Genomic DNA, 19,939 nt, shown 5'->3' on the forward strand with positions numbered 1-19,939 from the left:
GTCCTATGGAAACTGGCATACTGTTAGAAAGAGATTGGTTGACTTTGATACCTTGCATTCTGTTATGAAGGAATGAAGCAAACCAGCTTAAGACTGGACCAGATAACCCCATCTTTTTCTCAAGAAGATCAATCAAGTTGTCATGTTTGACCAAATCAAACGCCGAGAAGAGATCAAACAGTATATGGAAGCAAGGTTTCTGTATGTTTTGTTTTCAGACAGCACAAGTCTAGCTTTATTCGGTCATTGAGGCCATCAAAACATAAAGAAATACAATAATAACAAAATATAAAAACATACAATATGAAGATAAGATTGACCTAAAATCTCAATATACATATACATGGTTTAAAACATAACAATAAAAATATATCCCTTTTCTTCATACCTGCTAGGTCTTAAAAAATATTAACATGGAATAAAAGATTTATTTCAATGAATGGTGTCGTATACGTCAAGCTGACGCAAGGAACTTGCTGACAGCGTGGATAACATTTATGGAAGTGTCACTCTTTAAAATCCTAATAGCTGTAAAACATTGTCTCAGGCCCAGGTTCCAGCAAATTGCACGGATCCATTTTGCTCTAGGAGTTGTATACGCAGGGCAAAAGAACATAAAATGTTCAATAGTTTCTGTGCAAACTATGCAAGCTGGGCAAAGATCTGTAAATGAAGACCCGCCCCATTTCTTAGTTAGAGATAACAACGGAAAGCTTCCAAAACGGAAGCGTGCGTAAAGACCCTTCCCCAGCAGGGCAGGAATCAGATCAAGATATTGTTCAAACTGGGGGTACCACTTGAAGTCGAATAACAAATTGGTCAATATACCATAGGATGTGCAACGGGCCAGGTTATTCTTTATTTGGGACCAGTATACTGACTTTAGGAGGGTCTTGTCAGCTCTCTCCAAGTTATGAGGCTCTTCCCAAAACCTTCTTAGACCCAGAACAGAGAACCAATTAGATACATGCATGACCCAGGGTACGGTAGCTGCTCCTGGTCTCCTTAGAATATCCAGTACTGAATCTCTGTATACAATAAGTTCCGGAACAGTCCAAATCCTTACCCAGTATAACAAGGGTCTTAGGGCTAACAAATTGGTTATACGATTAAAGCCTAGGTCCAAAAACACAGGGATCAGAGGAGTACTCTGAGGGCACACAAGTAGGGCCCTGGCGAAGTTGTTTTCTCCTACTGCCAATCTTTTGCTCTCTGAGTATCCCCATAGTTCGGCACCATAGGTGGCTGCACCCTATGCCTTTGCCAGAGAGATTTTAATAGCTGGAGATACGGCTTTGGAGACAGAATTCTTATAAAGGCGCAGGATAGCAGCCACTCTATGCTGAAGGAGCCCCACGCTTTTATCAATCAATCAATCAATCATAGTATTTATAAAGCGCGCTATGTACCCGTCAGGGTTTCGAGGCGCTGAGGGGGGGGGGGGGGAGGGGAGCGCTGCTGGTTTAGCGGTCGAAGAGCCAGGTCTTGAGGAGCCTTCTGAATGCGAGGAGGTCCTGGGTCTGGCGAAGGGATGTGGGGAGAGAGTTCCAGGTCTTGGCGGCGAGGAAGGAGAAGGATCTGCCGCCGGATGTCTTGCGCTGGATTCGGGGTACGATGGCGAGGGCGAGGTTGGCGGATCGGAGTTGACGTGTTGGGGTGTAGAAGTGAAGTCTGGTGTTGAGGTAGGAGGGTCCGGTGTTGTGAAGTGCCTTGTGAGCGTGGGTCAGGAGTTTGAAGGTGATCCTCTTGTCTACCGGGAGCCAGTGGAGTTCCTTTAGGTGAGGGGAGATGTGACTTCGGCGGGGTATGTTGAGGATCAGTCGGGCGGAGGCATTTTGGATACGTTGGAGGCGTTTGATGTCTTTGGTTGGGATGCCTGTGTAGAGTGCGTTGCCGTAGTCAAGTCTGCTGCTGACGAGGGCCTGGGTCACCGTCTTTCTGGTTTCTGTTGGAATCCACTTGAAGATTCTGCGGAGCATTCGGAGGGTGTTGAAACAGGAGGAGGAGACGGCGCTGACCTGCTCCTCCCAATGCAAGTTAATTGAAAGCCTTACGCCTAAGTAGTCTATGGTCTTTACTTAATAGGGCCCCATCCAAATTGATGGTGCATCTTCGGCTACTGCCAGGGGAAAACACCATCAATTTTGTTTTATTCACGTTCAACTCCAAGCCATTGTCATCACAGAAGGACTTGATTCTATCCACAAGGGTTTGGAGGCCCATAGGAGTCTTGGAGATAAGAAGAGAATCATCAGCAAACAACAGTATTGGAATCTTCTACTTGTTTAGAGTGGGGGCGTCATTGGTACATGAAAACAAGATTCGTACCACTTTATTGATGAATAGTGTAAATAGTGTGGGAGCCAAGACGCAACCCTGGCGAACTCCCCTCCGTATAGGGATCTTATCAGTCAATTCTCCTTGGTTGCCCCACCTCACTTGTGCATATGTGTCATCATGTAGGCGTTGTAACAGAAAAACTAGATTGGTGGGGACGCCCATCTGGAGTAATGCTTCCAAAAGCTTTTCTCTACAAACCAAATTGAAGGCAGATCTGAGGTCTACGAAAACAACAAAAAGAGGTTGTTTTGCAAGGACCACATATTTCCAATACAGGAGGGTCAATCTAAAAACCTAATCTATTGTGCTCGTTTTGGAACGGAAGCCCGCTTGCAGCATAGAAAGGGCCTGATGTTCTTGGACCCAGCTTGTTAACCTCTCTAGCAGTTGTTTGGCAAAAAATTTCTGCATGTTGTCAATCAGACTAATGGGTCTGTAATTTGCGGGAGAATTTGCGATACCCTTTTTAAAAATAGGAATTATCTCAACACCCTTCCAAGTACTTGGAATTGAGCCACCAGCAGCGATTCTATTCAAATCAATTTAATATACCAGGACCAAATAGTAATTTCAGATTTGTATAGGTCACCTGGTATTTTATCGGGCCCCGGTGCTTTTCCTGATTTTAATGAATTGATTGCAATTTTAGTTTCCTCTAAGGAGAAGACGAGTGGTTCAGAGCAGTCGCCCCGATTGCCCAACTGGGGGGTAGTTGAATCGAGTGCTGGGAAATGTCCAACTAGTGGATTAATGGGGGCAGCGTAAAGATGGGTGAAATGATCTACCCACATCTCAGGTTGAATGTGATTCCTTATGCACCTCCTGCCCCCTCCTTGCCTTCTGGACAATAGATCCCAGAACATCATATTGTTATTATTTTCCGAGGCAAGAATCAAACCCTGCCAAATCGAATCTTCCCATAACTTTTTTGCCAGTGTTTTAGCCTTCTTATATGATCGCCTGGCTGATTGAATCTCTACAAGAGAGCCTGATTTAATGGCACCATTTAATTCAGATTTGGCCATACTGCAATCCTCATTATACCATCCTCTATCACCCTTGGGAAGGACATCACCCCCTTTGGTTCTAGTCTTTTTTTTAAAAAAACCTCTGCAATTCCTTGGGCATTCCTTGGTGAATGTCTAGGATGGGGATGTTATCAGTTTCGTGTTCCTCATAAATTGCCAACTCATCTACGAACAATTTATAAATCCCAGCCACTGAGTGAGCACTAGGCAAAACCTTTTGCCATGAGGCCTTAGTGTAATTATTATTCAGCAATGGAGAGGGAACCTCTGTACGTTGTAAATTCGAGGTTCTTCTAAAAACATCCCCATCCATAGATAATAACAAGGGGTTATGATCACTTTCACATCGAGGTTCCACTTTCATGTCCTTTAATAGAGGCCATAGCCTAATATCAAGTAAAAAATAATCTAGTACACTTGTGGACGTCCCTCGTTTAAAGGTAGGTGCCAGATTTAGGTCTGATGGTGTGCGTCCATTGCTAGCCCTGAGACCATACTTTAAGTATAACATAGCTAACTGGAGGGAGTACACGGATAGCTGTTTGTTAACTGTGGGATTCCCCACATCTCGTTTTCCTCATCTGTTAAGCCAATAATCATATTGGAGAGTTCAAAAGCACAGTTAAAATCTCCAGCTAATATTAAGTAAAATGGGGGATTTAGGGAGTCAAGAAATTCTGTCAACTGTAACAGAGTTTGAGACTCCAGCCCTCTAGGAGAAGATCTCGCATATATATTAATAACAATAATTTTGAACTCCCAATGCAGGTAAATTGAACTCCGATTAGATCCACAGAGTCTATTTTTAACCAACAGTGTTCACATTGCAAGTCCTTGTTAATAAGCATTAATAAGCCCCCTTTGAGACGGCCTTGACCCTTTTCTGACGGCTGGGCAGGAATATTATATGAATAAAAACCATCAATAAAAATGTGCTCATCGGCCCAGGTCTCTTGAAACAAGCAAATGTGAAAATTATAAATAAAGGTAGCCCACTCCAAGTCCCCCAGCTTCTTGCGGAGACCAGCTACATTCCATGTTAAAGTTAAAAGCTCGGTATTGGGTAGATCGTTGTCGTTATTGGGGCTAGGACCCTCTTCCATACGAGTGTCCCCAATGATAACATCTGACCGCACATCCCGGTTGCCATTTAGTCAATCAACTGCGTTCAGAGAATGGGGAGACTTGTGATCCATAGGGAATTCACATTCCGAGGCCGGGGTTAGCTCACTAGTAATCCTTCCTGTGTGGATGCAAGGTGGATTTAAAGAGATGTTAATGCCAACCCTTTTCGTGACCCACATATCGCGTGTTCGGGTTATAAATTCCATGAGGTGGTCCACCGTAGATTTTTTAATAAAGCAGACAGAGATGTAATCATGCTTTATCCCTGGTTGACTGTATCTTCCTACCTTAAGGATATCAGAACGAATAACCGAAAGACAATCACATCTAAAGCGCAACCAATGGATAACCTTGTTAGTCAAGGAATCATGGTCTTCGAAGGAGCCAGGTAGGAGTTTGGGAACATTAGTCAAAAAAATAACACTAGCTCTACTTATTTGACCCTGGTGTTGTACCTGTCTTGCCAATCGTGGCATACCCATCGTGGAACTGCCAGAACCAATAGGGGTCCCATGGGGGACAGCTGCTCTGCCTAACCTACTGGATATAACAGACCCCTCAAGTGCATTTTCCACAGGGCTGGGCCATATTGCAATATAAACCCCCCCCCCCCCCGGGCACCCCTGTTATTAGAGGCTCCAGTACCCTTCTGGTGTAACCTTAGAGGTTCGATTCGATTGCTCTCCGCATGGTGCGGAATTGGATCTAATGGAAGGGGGTTTGTCTCCATCCTAGGGGGAGAAATAACTGGTTGTGTTCCTGGCTTGGGTACAATTTTGCCCTCACCCATTCCCAGCCCCACCTTCGTTTTTATTATCTGACAGCTACAACCATTTTTAGGCACTAAAGGGGTCATTACAACCCTGGCGGTACAAGACCGCCAGGGCTGAAATGACAGAAGCACCGCCAACAGGCTGGCGGTGCTTCCCTGGTCATTACTTCCGCCGCGGTCGCACCGCCGGGGCCGCACCGCCGGAGCCGGCGGTTTCCAGCCACAATGGCCCCGGCGGTAGTAATCCGCCAGGGCAGCGCTGCCCAGGGGCTTACGAGTCCCCCTACTGCCAGCCTTTTCCTGGCGGTTTGAACTGCCAGGAAAAGGCTGGCGGTACGGGGAGTCGCGGGGCCCCTGGGGGCCCCATGCAGCTTTTCACTGTCTGCATAGCAGGCTCCTATGTTGCGGCCGAGATCCCCGCTGGGCCGGCGGGGATCTCATAATGACCGCGGCGGGGTGGGGCCGCATTGGCGTTCATATCTTGGCGGGGTCATAATGAGGGCCATAGTTCTCTCTCATCAGCCCATATAAAGATACAACCAGAGACTTTACTTCGTCCACCTTTCGTAAAACCAGGGCTAAATTGCCATTCTCATGCGAGGATTGCGCACCATCAGAAGTGAGCGCTTTGTATTGTATTATGAGATTGGTGGGTTGGCTGTATCGAACCTGCCACTTCTCCTCTCATACCGCCATGGCTGTATCAGCCACCAGGCCGGAGATGTCAATCTCCGGTAGGGAAAAGGACCAATTCAACAGTTTTGGGTTTTCATCCCTTATCTGCATTAACCATCTGAGGAGCCTGTGGTCTGTCTGAACCCGGAAGTGAGACCCAAACAAGTAGGGTCTTAGCTTCTTCCGTGCCCAGACCATAGCAAACCCTTCCCTTTCAATTGCACTCAACCTCTGTTCCCTGGAGAGTAGTCTCCTGCTAAGGAAGACTACAGGCTGGTATAGGCCCTCCTCGTTCAGCTGTGAAAGTACCACTCCGACATCATGCTCAGACGCATCTGTCTGTACTTCATAATCCTTGGAGAAGTCAGGGGCCAGCATGGGCGTGTGCACATGGCCTCCTTCAGGGTGTCAAACGGGGTCTGGCACGCCTCAATCCAGATCACCTGTCTAGGCTGCTTCTTAGAAGTTAGTCAGCTCTGTCCAGGGGGCAACAACGGTGCCATACGGTGCCATCCCACTTGACAAATCTCGTGTAGTACGTGGTGAGGCCTAAGAGGGTTCACACCTCTGTCTGGGTCTTCGGGGGTGCCCAAGCCCGGATGGCATCAATTTTGGATTGTAGGGGTGCCACCCTGCCTCTCCCTACCTGGTGTCCGAAGTACACCACTGACCCCCTGCCCTTTCTGGCACTCACTGGCCTTGATAGGGAGGCCTGCAGCTTGCAGAGCCTTCAACGCTTCCCAGAGGTTGTGCAAGTGGTCCTCCCAGCTTGAGCTGAACACTGCAGTGTCATCAAGGTGGGCGGCACTGAAGTTTTCAAGCCCAGCCAGGACCTGGTTGACCAACCTTTGTAAGGTGGCAGGGGCGTTCTTCAACCCAAAGGGCATGACCCAGAACTGGAAGTGCCCCTCTGGTGTTGAGAACAATGACCTTTCCTTGCCCCCCTCGGTTAAGGCAATCTACCAATACCCAGACGTTAAATTAAACGTGCTGAGGAACTTGGCTGCCCCCAACCGGTCTATGAGCTCAGCAGCTCTGGGGATGGGGGTGGGCGTCCATTTTGGTGACCGCATTGAGCCCCTGGTAGTCAACACAGAACCGAAGTTCTGGTGTGACACCAGGTGCAGCAGGCTTGGGAACCAAAACCACTGGGCTAGACCAAGGGCTGCTCAATCACCCCTAAAGCCAACATCTTGGAGACCTCCTCCCTCCTTGATGCTGTTCTTCACTCAGTCAGCCAACCTGTAAACCTTGTTTTTCACAGGCAGGCTGTCACCAGTGTCCACATCATGCGTGCATAGGTGGGTGACACCTGGAGTGAGTGAGAACAGAGTGGCAAAATGTACCAGTAACTGGACCCACTCATTCTGCTGTTCTAGAGTCAGAGAAGGGGAGAGGACTACTCCTTCTACTGACTCATCCTGCTCCTGGCAGACAGGAGGTCAGAGAGAGGTTCACTCTCCTCTTCTGCCCCTTCATCTGTAGCCAGGAGCATTGTCAACTCAGACCTCTCAAAGTGGGGTTTGAGGCGATTCACATGGCGAACCCTCAAGGAGTTCCTTGGAGACTGCAAGTCCACCAGGTAGGTGACGTCACTCTTGCACTCCTTCACCTCAAATGGCCTTGACCACCTGTCCTGCAAAGCACAAGTCGCAACGGGGGCCATGATCCACACTTTCTGGCCAGGCTGAAACACAACCAAAGTGGTATTCTGGTCATACCAGGGTTTTATGTCCACCTGGCTTGCTTATAGGTTCTCTTGAGCGAGCTTCTTGAAGTGGGCGGTCTGGTTTCTGAAGGCCAGCAGGTAGCTAAATGCATCCTGGGGTGGCTTCCTAGGAGCTTGCTGCCAGCCTTCTTTCACCTGACTCATAGGTCCTCTGATCGGGTGCCATACAACAGTTCAAAGGGGCTAAAGCTAATCCCCTTCTGCAGTACTTCCCTGTAGGCAAAGAGAAGGCATGGTAAGAGAACCATCTCCCACTTACTCCTCATGGAGTCTGACAGACCCCCAATCATGCCTTTCAGGGTTTGGTTGACTCTCTCAACCAACCCGTTACTCTCAGGGTAGTAAGGAGTGGTGAATTTGTAGTTTGCTCCACATTCCTTCCACATGGCCTTTATGTACGCAGACATAGGGTTGGTTCCCACAGTTAGACACCACTTCCTTGGGGAAACCAATGTGGGTAAAGATTCCCGTCAGTGCCCGGCCACAACGGGCGCCGTCACTGTCCTCAGAGGAAAGCTTCCGGGTACCAGGTGGCATGGTCCACCAAGACAAGGATGAACCTGTTGCCTAAGGCTGTCTTGGGGTCCAGAGGCCCCAATATTTTGATGCTCACCCGCTCAAAAGGGGTGCTCACGACAGGAAAGGGTTGGAGGGGGGCTCTACTTTTCCCCCCACTTTTGCCACTTGCTTGGCAAGTCTGGCAGGATCTGCAGAACGCATCTGAATGCTTTCTTATTTGGGGTCAATAGAAGTGGTTGACAAGCCTGTCGAAGGTATTGACCTGCCCCGAATGTCCTGCCAGAGGCACATTATTAGCCAAACCCAGTAGGAAGGCTCTGAAGCACTGGGATACCACCAGCACACGGGCTGCCCCAGGCTCAGCAACTTTAGGCTCGCTATACAGGAGATCATTCTACAAGTAGATCAGGTGATTTGTGGGCTCAGCGCCAGCTGCCTGTTCTTGAGCCTGCTGCCTCAGACCTACGAGAGTAGGGCACACCTTCTGCTCTGCGCAGAACTCATCTCTGGTGGGACCCCCCCCCCCTTGCTGCCAATGGGTCAGTTCAGGTAGGTCTCCCAGTTCAGCCACTTGCTCCCCTGTAGGTGCCGGGGCTTCCCCCTCAAGGTCAGCCTCCTCCCAGACCATGGGAACTTCTGGGGTGGATTTCCCATGCCCCTTGCCCACCCTTTCTCTTTGCAATCACCTGGGCCATAGTTTCAGGCTCCATGTCTGTCTGATCATCCTGACTGGCTGCTATGAACCGAGTGGTCACGCATGCCCACTCTGGCAACCCCAACATCCCCAAATGCGACCTGAGCTCCACCTTCTTCCAGGCGGAAGTCTCCAGGGTATTGCCTAGCAGACAGTCAACTGGCATGGTGGGACTCACAGCTACCCTCAAGGAGCCTGAGACCCCTCCCCACTCAAAGGGAACCTGTGCCACCTTACATTGGCGCTCTCAGTTGTCCACTGCAACTACTTTGTGGAATGCAGCAGGGACTACTTGTTCTTCAGACACCAGGTGGCACCGGACTGTGGTCACACTGGCTCCAGTATCTCTGAGAGCCTCTACCCTCTGTCCATTGATGGTCACCCACTGCCTGTATTTCTTAGTGTTATCAGGCATTAGGTCTCTCTGGACCATCTCACCGCGCCTAGTGAGACAAGGATCATCTCTGTGTGATCAGCACACCCACATGGGACCACCTCCTCCCCCAGCTCTACACTGGCCAAACCCTTGGTCTGCCCACCACTGGGTGGTGGTGTCCACTTGGGACATTTGGGATCTCCCTTCATGTGACTCTCCTGGTCACATGCAAAGCACTTACAGTGCCCTGCCTCTGCAGGCTTTCCTGAAGAGGCCCATGGTTTCTTCTCTCCTGTGGGGGTGGTATTTCTTACCCGGGCAACTAGATTGGGGCCCTTTAGAAGACTCCTTTTTTTTACCCTTGTCTCCCCCAGTCTGCTGCTGGGAACCCTTCCCACCTCTGGCAGAATCTCCCCCATACACCTTCTTGTGGACTCTGGTACTCACCCAGCAGTCCGCCTCCATAGCAAGCTTCCTGAGGTCAGTCAGCTTTCTATCAGTCAAGTGCTGGCGCAGCTCTGCAAAACACAGACTAGACAAGTGCTCCCCCGCAATTAGGTTGTACAGCCCCTGAAAATCTGTCACATTACTGCCCTTCGACCAACCATCCAGTGCTCTGCAGAAGGAATCTACACATTATAACCATGTCTGGGACTCAGTTTTCTTACTCTGCCTAAACTGATCCCTGTACTTGTCAGAAGTAAGACCATACCGAGTGAGAAATGCCTCCTTCATATCAGCATACGTGAGGTTGTACCCCATACCTAAAGCTAGCAAAGTGTCCCTCCCCTCCTCTGTGAAGTGGTTCCACAATCCTGCTCCCCAATTCTTCTCAGGGACCCCATTCATGTGGATGGATGCCTCATATCCCTAAAACCACCTCTGTATGTTGTCTCCCTTCTTGTACTCTCTCCCTACATTCTTAGGAATGTGCACAATTCTGTCTGACTGCACTGAGAAATTGCTGCCACCATCCTGGCTGGACCTGCTCCTTACATCCAGCTCCTTTACTTTAAGCTCATGCTCCAAGAGCATTTTCTTCTCCTCCATTTTCAATCTCTCCAACTCAGTCTGGTGCCTCCTGGCTTCTCTCCTGTCCTCTAGCTTCTCTGAAGTCAGGCTCCTAGAACCACCACTGCTGCCTGAACCAGGGGGTACGTTCCCCCCCAGCAGCACCTGTACATCTTCTCCAGGATTGGTGTCCGCAAAGTCCCCATTTGGATCCTCAGACTCCCCATTGGCAGTTCTGGCTTCTACCCTGGCCCTCAGCACCTTTTGTAGCTCCTCCTTTTTGGTGAGGCCTCTGACCTGGACTTTAAGGTTTTTACAAACTGCCTTCAGTTCCTTCATGTTATAGGCTTCCAACCTATCCTCCTCAAAAACCAAATCCTGGGATGCAACTGACGATGCTCTTGACTGAGACATGATATTGTTGGAGTTCACTTGAACTCAAGATCAAAAATCGGACAAAGAGAAAAAATCTAAAGCGAAAATCTGTATGTGGCATGTAGTGGTCTGCGATATGGTAGTATTGTAAACCAATCAATGTAGGTCAAGTGCAAATGCAAGTCCTATCCTCACCGCTGACAACCAGTGTGAGAAATGGGGTCTCTAGTTGGCAGTCGGTTTGCACCCTGTCCAAATAGAGGCCTTCACTCTAGTCAGGATAAGAGAGATACCTGCTCAGATAACCCCTGCTTTTGGGTCTTCATATACCCCTTTCTGCCTTTGAAGTTGGCAAACTTCAAAGCAAAGCCTCAAGTGTTTGCAAGATCCTTCCTTGTCCAGGCCAGACCCCAGACACACACCAAGGGGTTGGAGACTGCATTGTGTTAGGGCAGGCTCAGTCCTTTCAGGTGCAAGCGACCACTCCTCCCTCCACTCTAGCTCAGTTGGCTCATCAAGATGTGCAGGCTACACCCCAGCTCCCTTTGTGTCACTGTGTAGAGGAGGGGTGTGAACAGCCCAACTGTCAAACTGACCCAAAAGGGGAATCCACAAACAGGCAGAGTCACAGAATGGTTTAAGCAAGAAAATGCCTACTTTCTAAAAGTGGTGTTTTCAAACTCACATTCTAAAAACCCACATCATTAAAAGATGTATTGTTAAATTGTGAGTTCAGAGACCCCAAACTCAAAATTTCTATCTGCCCTCAAAGGGAATCTGCGCTTTAAAGTTATTTAAAGGCAGACCCCATGTTAACCGATGAGGGAAGGGAAATAGGCCTTGCAACAGTGAAACCCGAATTTGGCAGTATTTCATTGTTAGGACATGTAAAACAGACCAGTACATGTCCTACCTTTTAAATACAGCTCACCCCGTCCATGGGGCTACCTAGAGCCTGTCTTAGGGCTGCCTTACATGTACCAAAAGGGAAGGTTTGGGCCTGATACTTGCCAGGTCGATTTGACAGGTTAAATCTGCACACACAGACACTGCAGTGGTGGGTCTGACCAATGTTTACAGAGCTACTTATGTGGGTGGTACAATCAGTGCTGCAGGCCCACTAGTAGCATTTGATTTACACGCCCTGGGCACCTCGGTGCACTTTACTAGGGACTTACCAGTAAACCAAATATGCCAATCATGAATAAACCAATCAACAGTACAATTTACCTAGGGACCACTTGCACTTTAGCACTGGTCAGCAGTGGTAAAGTGTTCAGAAACAATAAACCAGCAAAAACAGAGTCCAGTAAACCATAAAAACAGGAGGTCAGAAGGCAAAAAGACAGGCGAGACCGCCAAAAAGCTGGGAGGTCTAACACTCCGTGAGATCATTTAGATTAGTTGCGGAAGAGGGAGGGGAAAGGAAGTTGTTGCTAATAGAAGTTAAATCAGAAGTGTTGATATTTCTTAAAACTCTAGACCATTGTTTGATCTTACGTGGTTGGCCTTGTCTAATCAGCATCTTCTCCAATTTGAGGAACAAGATAATCTAGTGATATGACCAGTCACAGGGTGAAATAGCTTCTAGTTGAATGATGTTAGCCTTAGCAATTATGAGATTGAAGGTGGTGCCTTTGTTGTGGGTAGGTCTGTTGCAAGACTGGGTCAAGTTTAGGTCTGATAGAAAGGCGTTGAAGATGTTCAGTAAGAGATCATTTTCATCATTCCAATGTAGGTTGAAATCACCCAGAAAAATTTGGTTTGGGTGTTGATTAGAGTTAGAGGATATCGTTTCCATTATTTGTTTGATGAAAGGAAGGTTATTTCCCGGGGTATGGTATATCCTGTGAAGTTTACATATCAGCTTGTTATTGTTCCAAATTTCAAAGCTGAGGTATTCAAAGGAAGACATAGGGGCAGTTTGTGCCAGTTTTAGGGTGAACATGAATCGATAGATACATGCTAGGCTGCCCCAGGTCTGTCTAATCTAATGATGTCGAAATTGGGAGGGACTAGAATATTCAAATTGGGCGAGGAGGTGTCTTTGAGCCGTGTTTCAGTTAAGATCAGTAGGTCAGGTTCTTGGGTAAGAATGAGGTTGGCAATATCAGCAGCATGTCCTTCCCTGATCTGCAGTTAAGAAGCATAGATTTGAGATGAGATTTTGTGACTACTTCTTTGTGGTGAGATGTGGGGATAAGTAAAAGATTATCCTTGTTCATAGTTCTCGAATTGAGACTGGGCTCTCTAAATGGATTGGAGGGAATAGTTAAGATATTGGTTGGTGAGGGAGATGGGTCACTGTGGGTTGTGTTGTATGATAGCAGAGGGTAGTGAATATCAGCATCAGAAAGACAGTCAGTAATTCTTTGGGGTCTGGAGTTGTGATTGAGATGGGGCCTTGATCTCCAGCAAAAGATCGGGGGATTGTGGTCAAGGTCTCATGCATGTGTTGTCTAGACTTTGTGGGCATGTTCAATTGATTCATGCCTGGGGTTCTGTTAGAATCAGAGGATAGGTCGGGGTTACATATCCTCTCCAACTTTCCTATGAGGAGTAGCAGGTTCTGAAGGTATGTTTTAATTATTTGTAGATCATGCTGAAGATCAGCGAGCTTATCCTTCCTGGGGGTAGTGTCTGAAGTATGAATGGGTGGTCTGGGGGTAGAATGGGGTGAGTGATCTCTCAAAGTCAGGAGTGGTAGTCAGTGGGATGGATTGAACGCAGGAGAGTATGAAAGTGGTAAGGCCGGCGATAGGAAGCTGATGCAGACACTTAGCTGGAGTGCAGGAGGTGACATATGGTATAGGGTTAGGCAGAGGATTCAGAGAAACTTCGTCAGTTGGTTTCTTGTGTTATAGGAAATTGGATTGTGTTAGAAATTGGATTGTTGATTGACTAAGGTGTAACCCTTAGTCAAGCAGCAACCACAATCATACTCAGGGTAAGTTTTCAGGCACACCCTAAATTAACCTGTGTTCACCCTCTGGTAGCTTGGCACAGAGCACTCAGGTTTAACTTGAAGGCAATGTGTAAAGTTTGTGTGAAACACTTCAAACAGTAAAACAGTGATTACAACAAAAAGATTCTTTACCAGGCTAGACAAATAACTCTGATTTAAATAAATAAAACAGGACTAAGACAACAAAAATCCAATTAGTAGGACTTGAGCTATGATTTTTTAAAGATTAAACTGTAAAATAGCATTTAGAAGCAAGAAGTGCCTATTGGGGATATCTGGTCAATCCGGATGGGGACAAAGTCAAAAGCTCAGGCTGACCGCGATGGAGAGTGTGCCGGATACAGGGACCCAATGAGGCCTGCAGAACAAAAGTTCCTTAATCCTGGTTGTGTCTATGGCAAAGATGCGAGGTGCAGCAGAAATGATGCACCACTGTCGTTCCCTGCAGCGGCAGGTGATGTGGCAATTTTCCCCATGCAATAGAAGGGATGTGTCGATTTTCTCCACGCAACAGCAGTGATGCGTCGGTTCTAAGATGCGTCAGCCTGAAGGCAGCACGCAGGTTCTGTTACTTCAGTAGAGACGATGCGTCAGGTTAGACTCTGCTGCAGATGCAATGCATTAGTTCTGATCCGCGCAGCAATGATGAGTCATCGGGTCTAACATCCTGTATAGATTTTCAGAAAAATAATTCTAGAATACTTTCTTCTCTGCTTTATATATGGAAACAATAAAACCAAGTAGCACAGTGGCAACAGGCTCCACATCTATAGCTCAGTCGCACTCACAATGAGACAGCAAACTGAGTGGTTTGTGTTCTATAAACACATAAATCAAAGACGGCATTTCTGAGGCACCAACGTTAACCGGGCATTGGCTGAAGGTTTATGTACAGCAAGAGCAATGTTCAGAATTTCAGAACATAGAACAGACTCTTTAATATGTAAATGTTTTCCAGGGTTCAGAAGGTGACAAACAATTCTCATGATAAAAAGCATGAGGATGGACTGGTACATCCAATATAGCTGCATGTTAGGCCTTTCAAGCTGTGGACAACTATATGTCAATAGGTAATTGAGTGCGCCAGTATGATACAAATTAGGCCATTTACTTCTGATCCCCAAACACATTGTGACCTGACTAAAAGCCAACATTGTAACACTCACAGCTTAAACCATATTCACTCTCTGATTTGTCTCAATAGACTCTTGCAGCATCTAGGTTTTACCAACATACAACACAAAATGTATTTTATCCAGCAGGAGGCGCAACACCTGACATGCTGCCCGGTGATTGTCCTTCTAGTTTGGCGACCTCCAACACACTGCTCTGAAAGAATAAAAACTGCTTCTCAAATGTAACCTATATTTCATTCCCCAAGTCAACAGAGTAGAAAAGGGCTTCAGTTTCCTACTTCCCCTCCTCCAAGCAAATCTCCTGCTTCTCTAAACTAACCAATTTAGTAGAACTGCCTGAAGCTGCAATGGTAAAAGTACTGCATCCTCAATGACAATGTGCTCCCAAAAAAACTAATATATAGGATTCTGAACAGAGCTGAATATCCCTTAAACACTGACGACAAAACCACATGAAATCAGCGCTAAAAGCTCTCTGTTGGCTTTCTACATTACCTCCTTATCCATCATCCGAGTCTCAGTCTTCACTCTAGGCCCCCATTATGAGTAGCCCAGCCGGGTAATTTGTTATTTATTGCTCCCAATAAATGCCAGTAGTGCATATTTCGGTGCAGTACCACCAAATTCAGTATGTTTCAGAAATTTTACTCCGGGCGTTGGAAGAATTCGGCTAATTTATGATTGCAGCTGCTGCGCAAGTAGTGCAGTTTATTAGGCCACTCCTAAGTGGGAGCTATGAGGTGAGTTCTCACCCTCAAAGCGTGACAAGGAAGAGTTGGGCGTAAGGTAGACCATGCTACTCTTCTGGACAAATATCCCTTTGGCTTCCAGGGAATGGAAACAGCATTTCAAAATATTAGTGCATCCAAAATGCAGCACGGAATGGGTCCATTAAATTTTAAATCACAATGGTCTATTCCTCAGAAGGAGTCAATGGTGGCATCTAAGCTAATTGTAGAAAATTGGCTTTTATGCTAATCAACTCTTATTCTGGCCGATTCCGCCCTGCGGCGGAATGCCCTGTACAACTAGTAACAAAGACATATATGAATAGGACCCGGAGTAATGCAGATTAATTGTAAGTAATCTGGCCATTATGTAACAGGTAACCCTCTCATGAAATATATTATGTCAATTTGAAAACGCTGCATACAAATATAATATGCCAAATTAATTCATCCACTGCATTGTCAAGAATTTAAAATGTGGTCTTCGTGGTGGATGTCTAGACACAGGGCCCATGTATCTCTCATGAATGAAACATGAATGTGCAGTATTCATGACCTGCCAATGGCGGCAATATATTCACTTTGGGATGTACACAGTTGTGCTATATACGCTATTTTTCGACAGGAACAAGGTGCAGGAAGCAAAAAATAAGAAATCGAAGAAAGATGGCAGTATAAATTGTTGTACCGAGTGCATGTACTCCATAACTTTGGTAAGTTAAGTTGTTCTTATTCTATTCTATTTAATACAATTAAATACATTGTAACGTCATTTTCTTAAACTTGTTTTTGTATTTGAAATATGTTGGCACTAAAGTGTGTCAAAAGTACAGTACAAAAATATTAATTGTATAGCGCATCGAAATGCATGATTTCATTATAAAAAGTTAGAAATAACTAAGAAAAACTGATTATTAATATTACTGGTGTTTCCTGATCCATAAAGCTTTGTGATAGTTTCTAAAAGCTCTCCGAGGGACGGGCGATATTTTGTAGTTTTGTTTGCCTTTTGACATAGCACTATGTTAAAATGCAGACATGGGCACTATAGCGCTTTACTTGAGCACCAGGTTACATTACACAAGGGCACATGAATTTTGTTAATGCATGCGGAGATTAAGTGATTTGCCCAGAATAACATGCTGTTGAGCCGAGGCTAAACCTCAAACCTGGCTGGATCCCAGTGCTTAATTTGTAAACATCGAAAGTGCAGGGCCCCAAAGTTTTGCTCAGAAGCCCACGGCCAGCGCTGTCCAAAGAAGGGTGCCCAATAACAAGGCTTGTAGTCCTGGTTCCTCCTCATGCTTCTTTAATTTTCCACCATCACATTCCCCTCCGCCCCATGCCTTTCCAGCCTCCCCCCCCCCCACCTCTTTACCTCACTCTGGCAGGATCTTTCTCATCCTTGTTTTCTCCCTGTCAACGATTTTCTGTCTCCCCCCTTCTTTCCCTCGTTTGGGTTTTTTTCTTGCCCTGGATCAGAGGAAAAATAAGTGCTGGTCCTTAACAACAAGTGCCCGTGGGCCCGACCAGTATCCCTGGCTCAAATTAAGCATTGCTGGTCTCCAAGCTCCAAAATCAGCAGCTCTGCTCATTAGACCACAACTCTCCTGCAGTTGTGTTTTTATTCTTGGTACTTTGCCCACCCAATGTGATACGCTTTCGTTTGAGCGTCACGGTTCTGAAAGTTAATGGTAGTACTGATTTGAATGAAACACACTTTGTGCTTCCGTCACTTCTTTTCTACCTCCTCCCTAAAAAAGTTTGCAGTACTTACTCTTGGTGTTGCTGAACTCTTGGAAAGATATGCTTTTCGCAGTGCAAACATCCATAGCTTTTGATACACAGGCAACTCTACTAAGATACCCAGTCCAGGTTTTACAAAGAAAGTGACGCCTAATAAATGTGTTCGTTTCACGAAACAAACAACATGCTGGACTTCTACTTTAAAGCACAGTACACATTTAATGCATGGGACCATTTATGTGTCTGTGGTGCGTTGCATCAACAACGTGGTATCTAGTGAGATTCGGTGCTATTTTGATCTCCCTCTACGCTGTTGCACTTTCGGCAGCATGGCACCATGCACACACCCATGCCCCATAGTACAAGAGCATGCGTGTGTGGTGCCTGATATAGGTGATTCACTGAAAGGGTACCCTTCCAGTACAAAATACGTTTTATAGACATAGTTTAAAAAATCCAAGTTTTATTTGTGATGTACATTACAGCACAAATGCAAAGTTGGGAAAGTTTGAAGAAAAAAAAACTTTTCTACAATATTATGCCTTCCTCTAGTAGGCATACATTTTTGGCGCACATCCCTGACTACCTTTTTTAATAGACATGTCTTTGCATCAGAATCACTTGATTGATGCATAGGAAGTCCCTTGCACCACCCATGGTACGCCCCCTTGATACAAAGTTCGATTGTAATGAGTTTGCTGAGGTGAGAAAACTTCCTAGGGCTGGGCTAGAGATGCTCAGTGGGCTCGGAGGCCTGGTGAGCCTTTGGGCCATTTTGTAGGGGAGAGAGACCTCTGGCTGGGCAGGACTGATGGAAGAGGAGAATGTGCGGTAGGAGCTAAAGTCGTATTTTGTTATGCTCGGTGAGATTACAGGATTCATTGAGTTGAATAGCCACTGATTTGTGTTTCCAGTTGACATCAGATGACTTGTGGGTAGCATTGACATGTAAAGTAGTGTCAGTCATGACTTGTTGCCTACTAGTGAGGGTGTGAGGAGATGGTTCAGCAAGCTATAGGTGGCTGTGAGTCTACATGAGATGTCAAGAATGAAAAAAATGCTTTATCACGTGGGGTAGTCAACTAGTAGAAGACAATCAAACATACATCATAGTGAGGAAAACCAACCTTAGTTGGTTTTAGCTCAATCATGTTTCCTTTCACTTTATTGAAAAGGGCCACATTTACTTTTTCATTCTTTTATTTAATTGTTTTTCTACTTTGTTTCCACTTGGTTAGATAGTTACTTTGATCCGTTTTACCAGTAACAAAGACAAAACCATGCTTTATGTGTTTAGATATTTATGAAGCACTGTTCCTTATTATTGTATGCATGTCAAGCAATATGTATAAATAGGAGAGTTTCCATCTTAAGATTTGTGAGAATACATTTACAAATGCTCGAAACTGAATATTTAATCATCCTTGTCTCAATTAAGTGATTCAAAACAGTTCCAATCGGTGTGAAAGGCATAGTCTATTTTGCTGAGTCGCAGAGTGAGGATTTTGCTTTGATTGTACACACTATTTCACCACAATGAAGAAGTGCTTTCTACAGGTGGAAGCTGTCAACAGAAAAGCATTTGGTTTTGCAGGTGCAAATCTGCATCTTGCAAACTGTGTCATTGTAGAGTGTGTCATTTTACAAAAAACAAACAAATTACCACTCCACTTTACTCAGAATCAGGGCATTTATGATATGATTAAGGGATAAAATGTAGTTGCAAAAGTTAAGTTCAACTTAGAGGACAACCTATATGTACTATTTACCTCAAACAGAGGCTGTAGGTACAAGAAAAAGCAGGACTATGGATCTATCATATATTTAGTATAAAATACACAAGAGTTAGAAAGTTGCCTCAAAAGCCCTTGTGGTGAGTTGCTGCAGCACACTTAATTAACCCTTCCGATCCTCATTAGGAGTTTAGAGCTAAGTTCTGATCCCTGTGCAAACACTAGTTTAACAGGGATCGGAATTGTGAGTTGTGTGATAATTACCACTCCCTCACAGTGCTTGTAGGAAAGTACCATCTTGCCTAGCAAATTACCCCAATTTTCACTGTATGTATGTATGTTTTAGCCCCTGTGTCACTGGGATCCTGCTAAGCAGGACCCCAGTGCTCATAGTATGTGCCCTGTATGTGTTCCCTGTGTGGTGCATAACTGTATCAATGAGGCTCTGCTAACCAGAACCTCAGTGTTTATGCTCTCTCTGCTTTCTAAATTTGTCACTGCAGGCTAGTGACTAAATTTACCAATTCTCATTGGCACACTGGTACACCTGTATAATTCCCTTATATATGGTACTTAGGTACCCGGGGTATTGGGGTTCCAGGAGATCCCTATGTGCTGCAGCATTTCTTTTGCCACCCATAGGGAGCTCTGACAATTCTTACACAGGCCTGCCTAACGTCCGCGTTAATTCACAGCCATTTTTCACTGCACATAAGTAACTTATAAGTCACCTATATGTCTAACCCTCACCTGGTGAAGGTTGGGTGCCAAGTTACTTAGTGTGTGGGCACCCTGGCACTAGCCAAAGTGCCCCCACATCGTTCAGGGCAAATTCCCCAGACTTTGTGAGTGCGAGGACACCATTACACGTGCGCACTATACATAGGTCACAATGGTAACTCCGAACATGGCCATATAACATGTCTAAGATCATGGAATTGTCACCTCAATACCATTCTGGTATTGGGGGGACAATTCCATGATCCC

At 45.9% G+C, this 19,939-nt stretch overlaps 1 protein-coding gene across 4 annotated transcripts in view; it reads left to right on the forward strand.

The window, feature by feature from the left end:
* The window catches only part of TMC5 (transmembrane channel like 5), a 413,711-nt gene that overhangs the window by 119,454 nt on the left and 274,318 nt on the right, over positions 1 to 19,939 (forward strand). For all 4 annotated transcript variants that reach the window (XM_069210234.1, XM_069210235.1, XM_069210237.1 and 1 more), the window contains exon 7: positions 16,099 to 16,186. In XM_069210234.1, the coding sequence (XP_069066335.1) occupies positions 16,099 to 16,186 (88 nt within the window). The remainder of the gene's footprint in view (positions 1 to 16,098; positions 16,187 to 19,939) is intronic.

The sequence above is a fragment of the Pleurodeles waltl genome, chromosome 10, assembly GCF_031143425.1.
Source record: "Pleurodeles waltl isolate 20211129_DDA chromosome 10, aPleWal1.hap1.20221129, whole genome shotgun sequence".
In the NCBI taxonomy this organism is placed as follows: Eukaryota; Metazoa; Chordata; class Amphibia; order Caudata; family Salamandridae; genus Pleurodeles; species Pleurodeles waltl.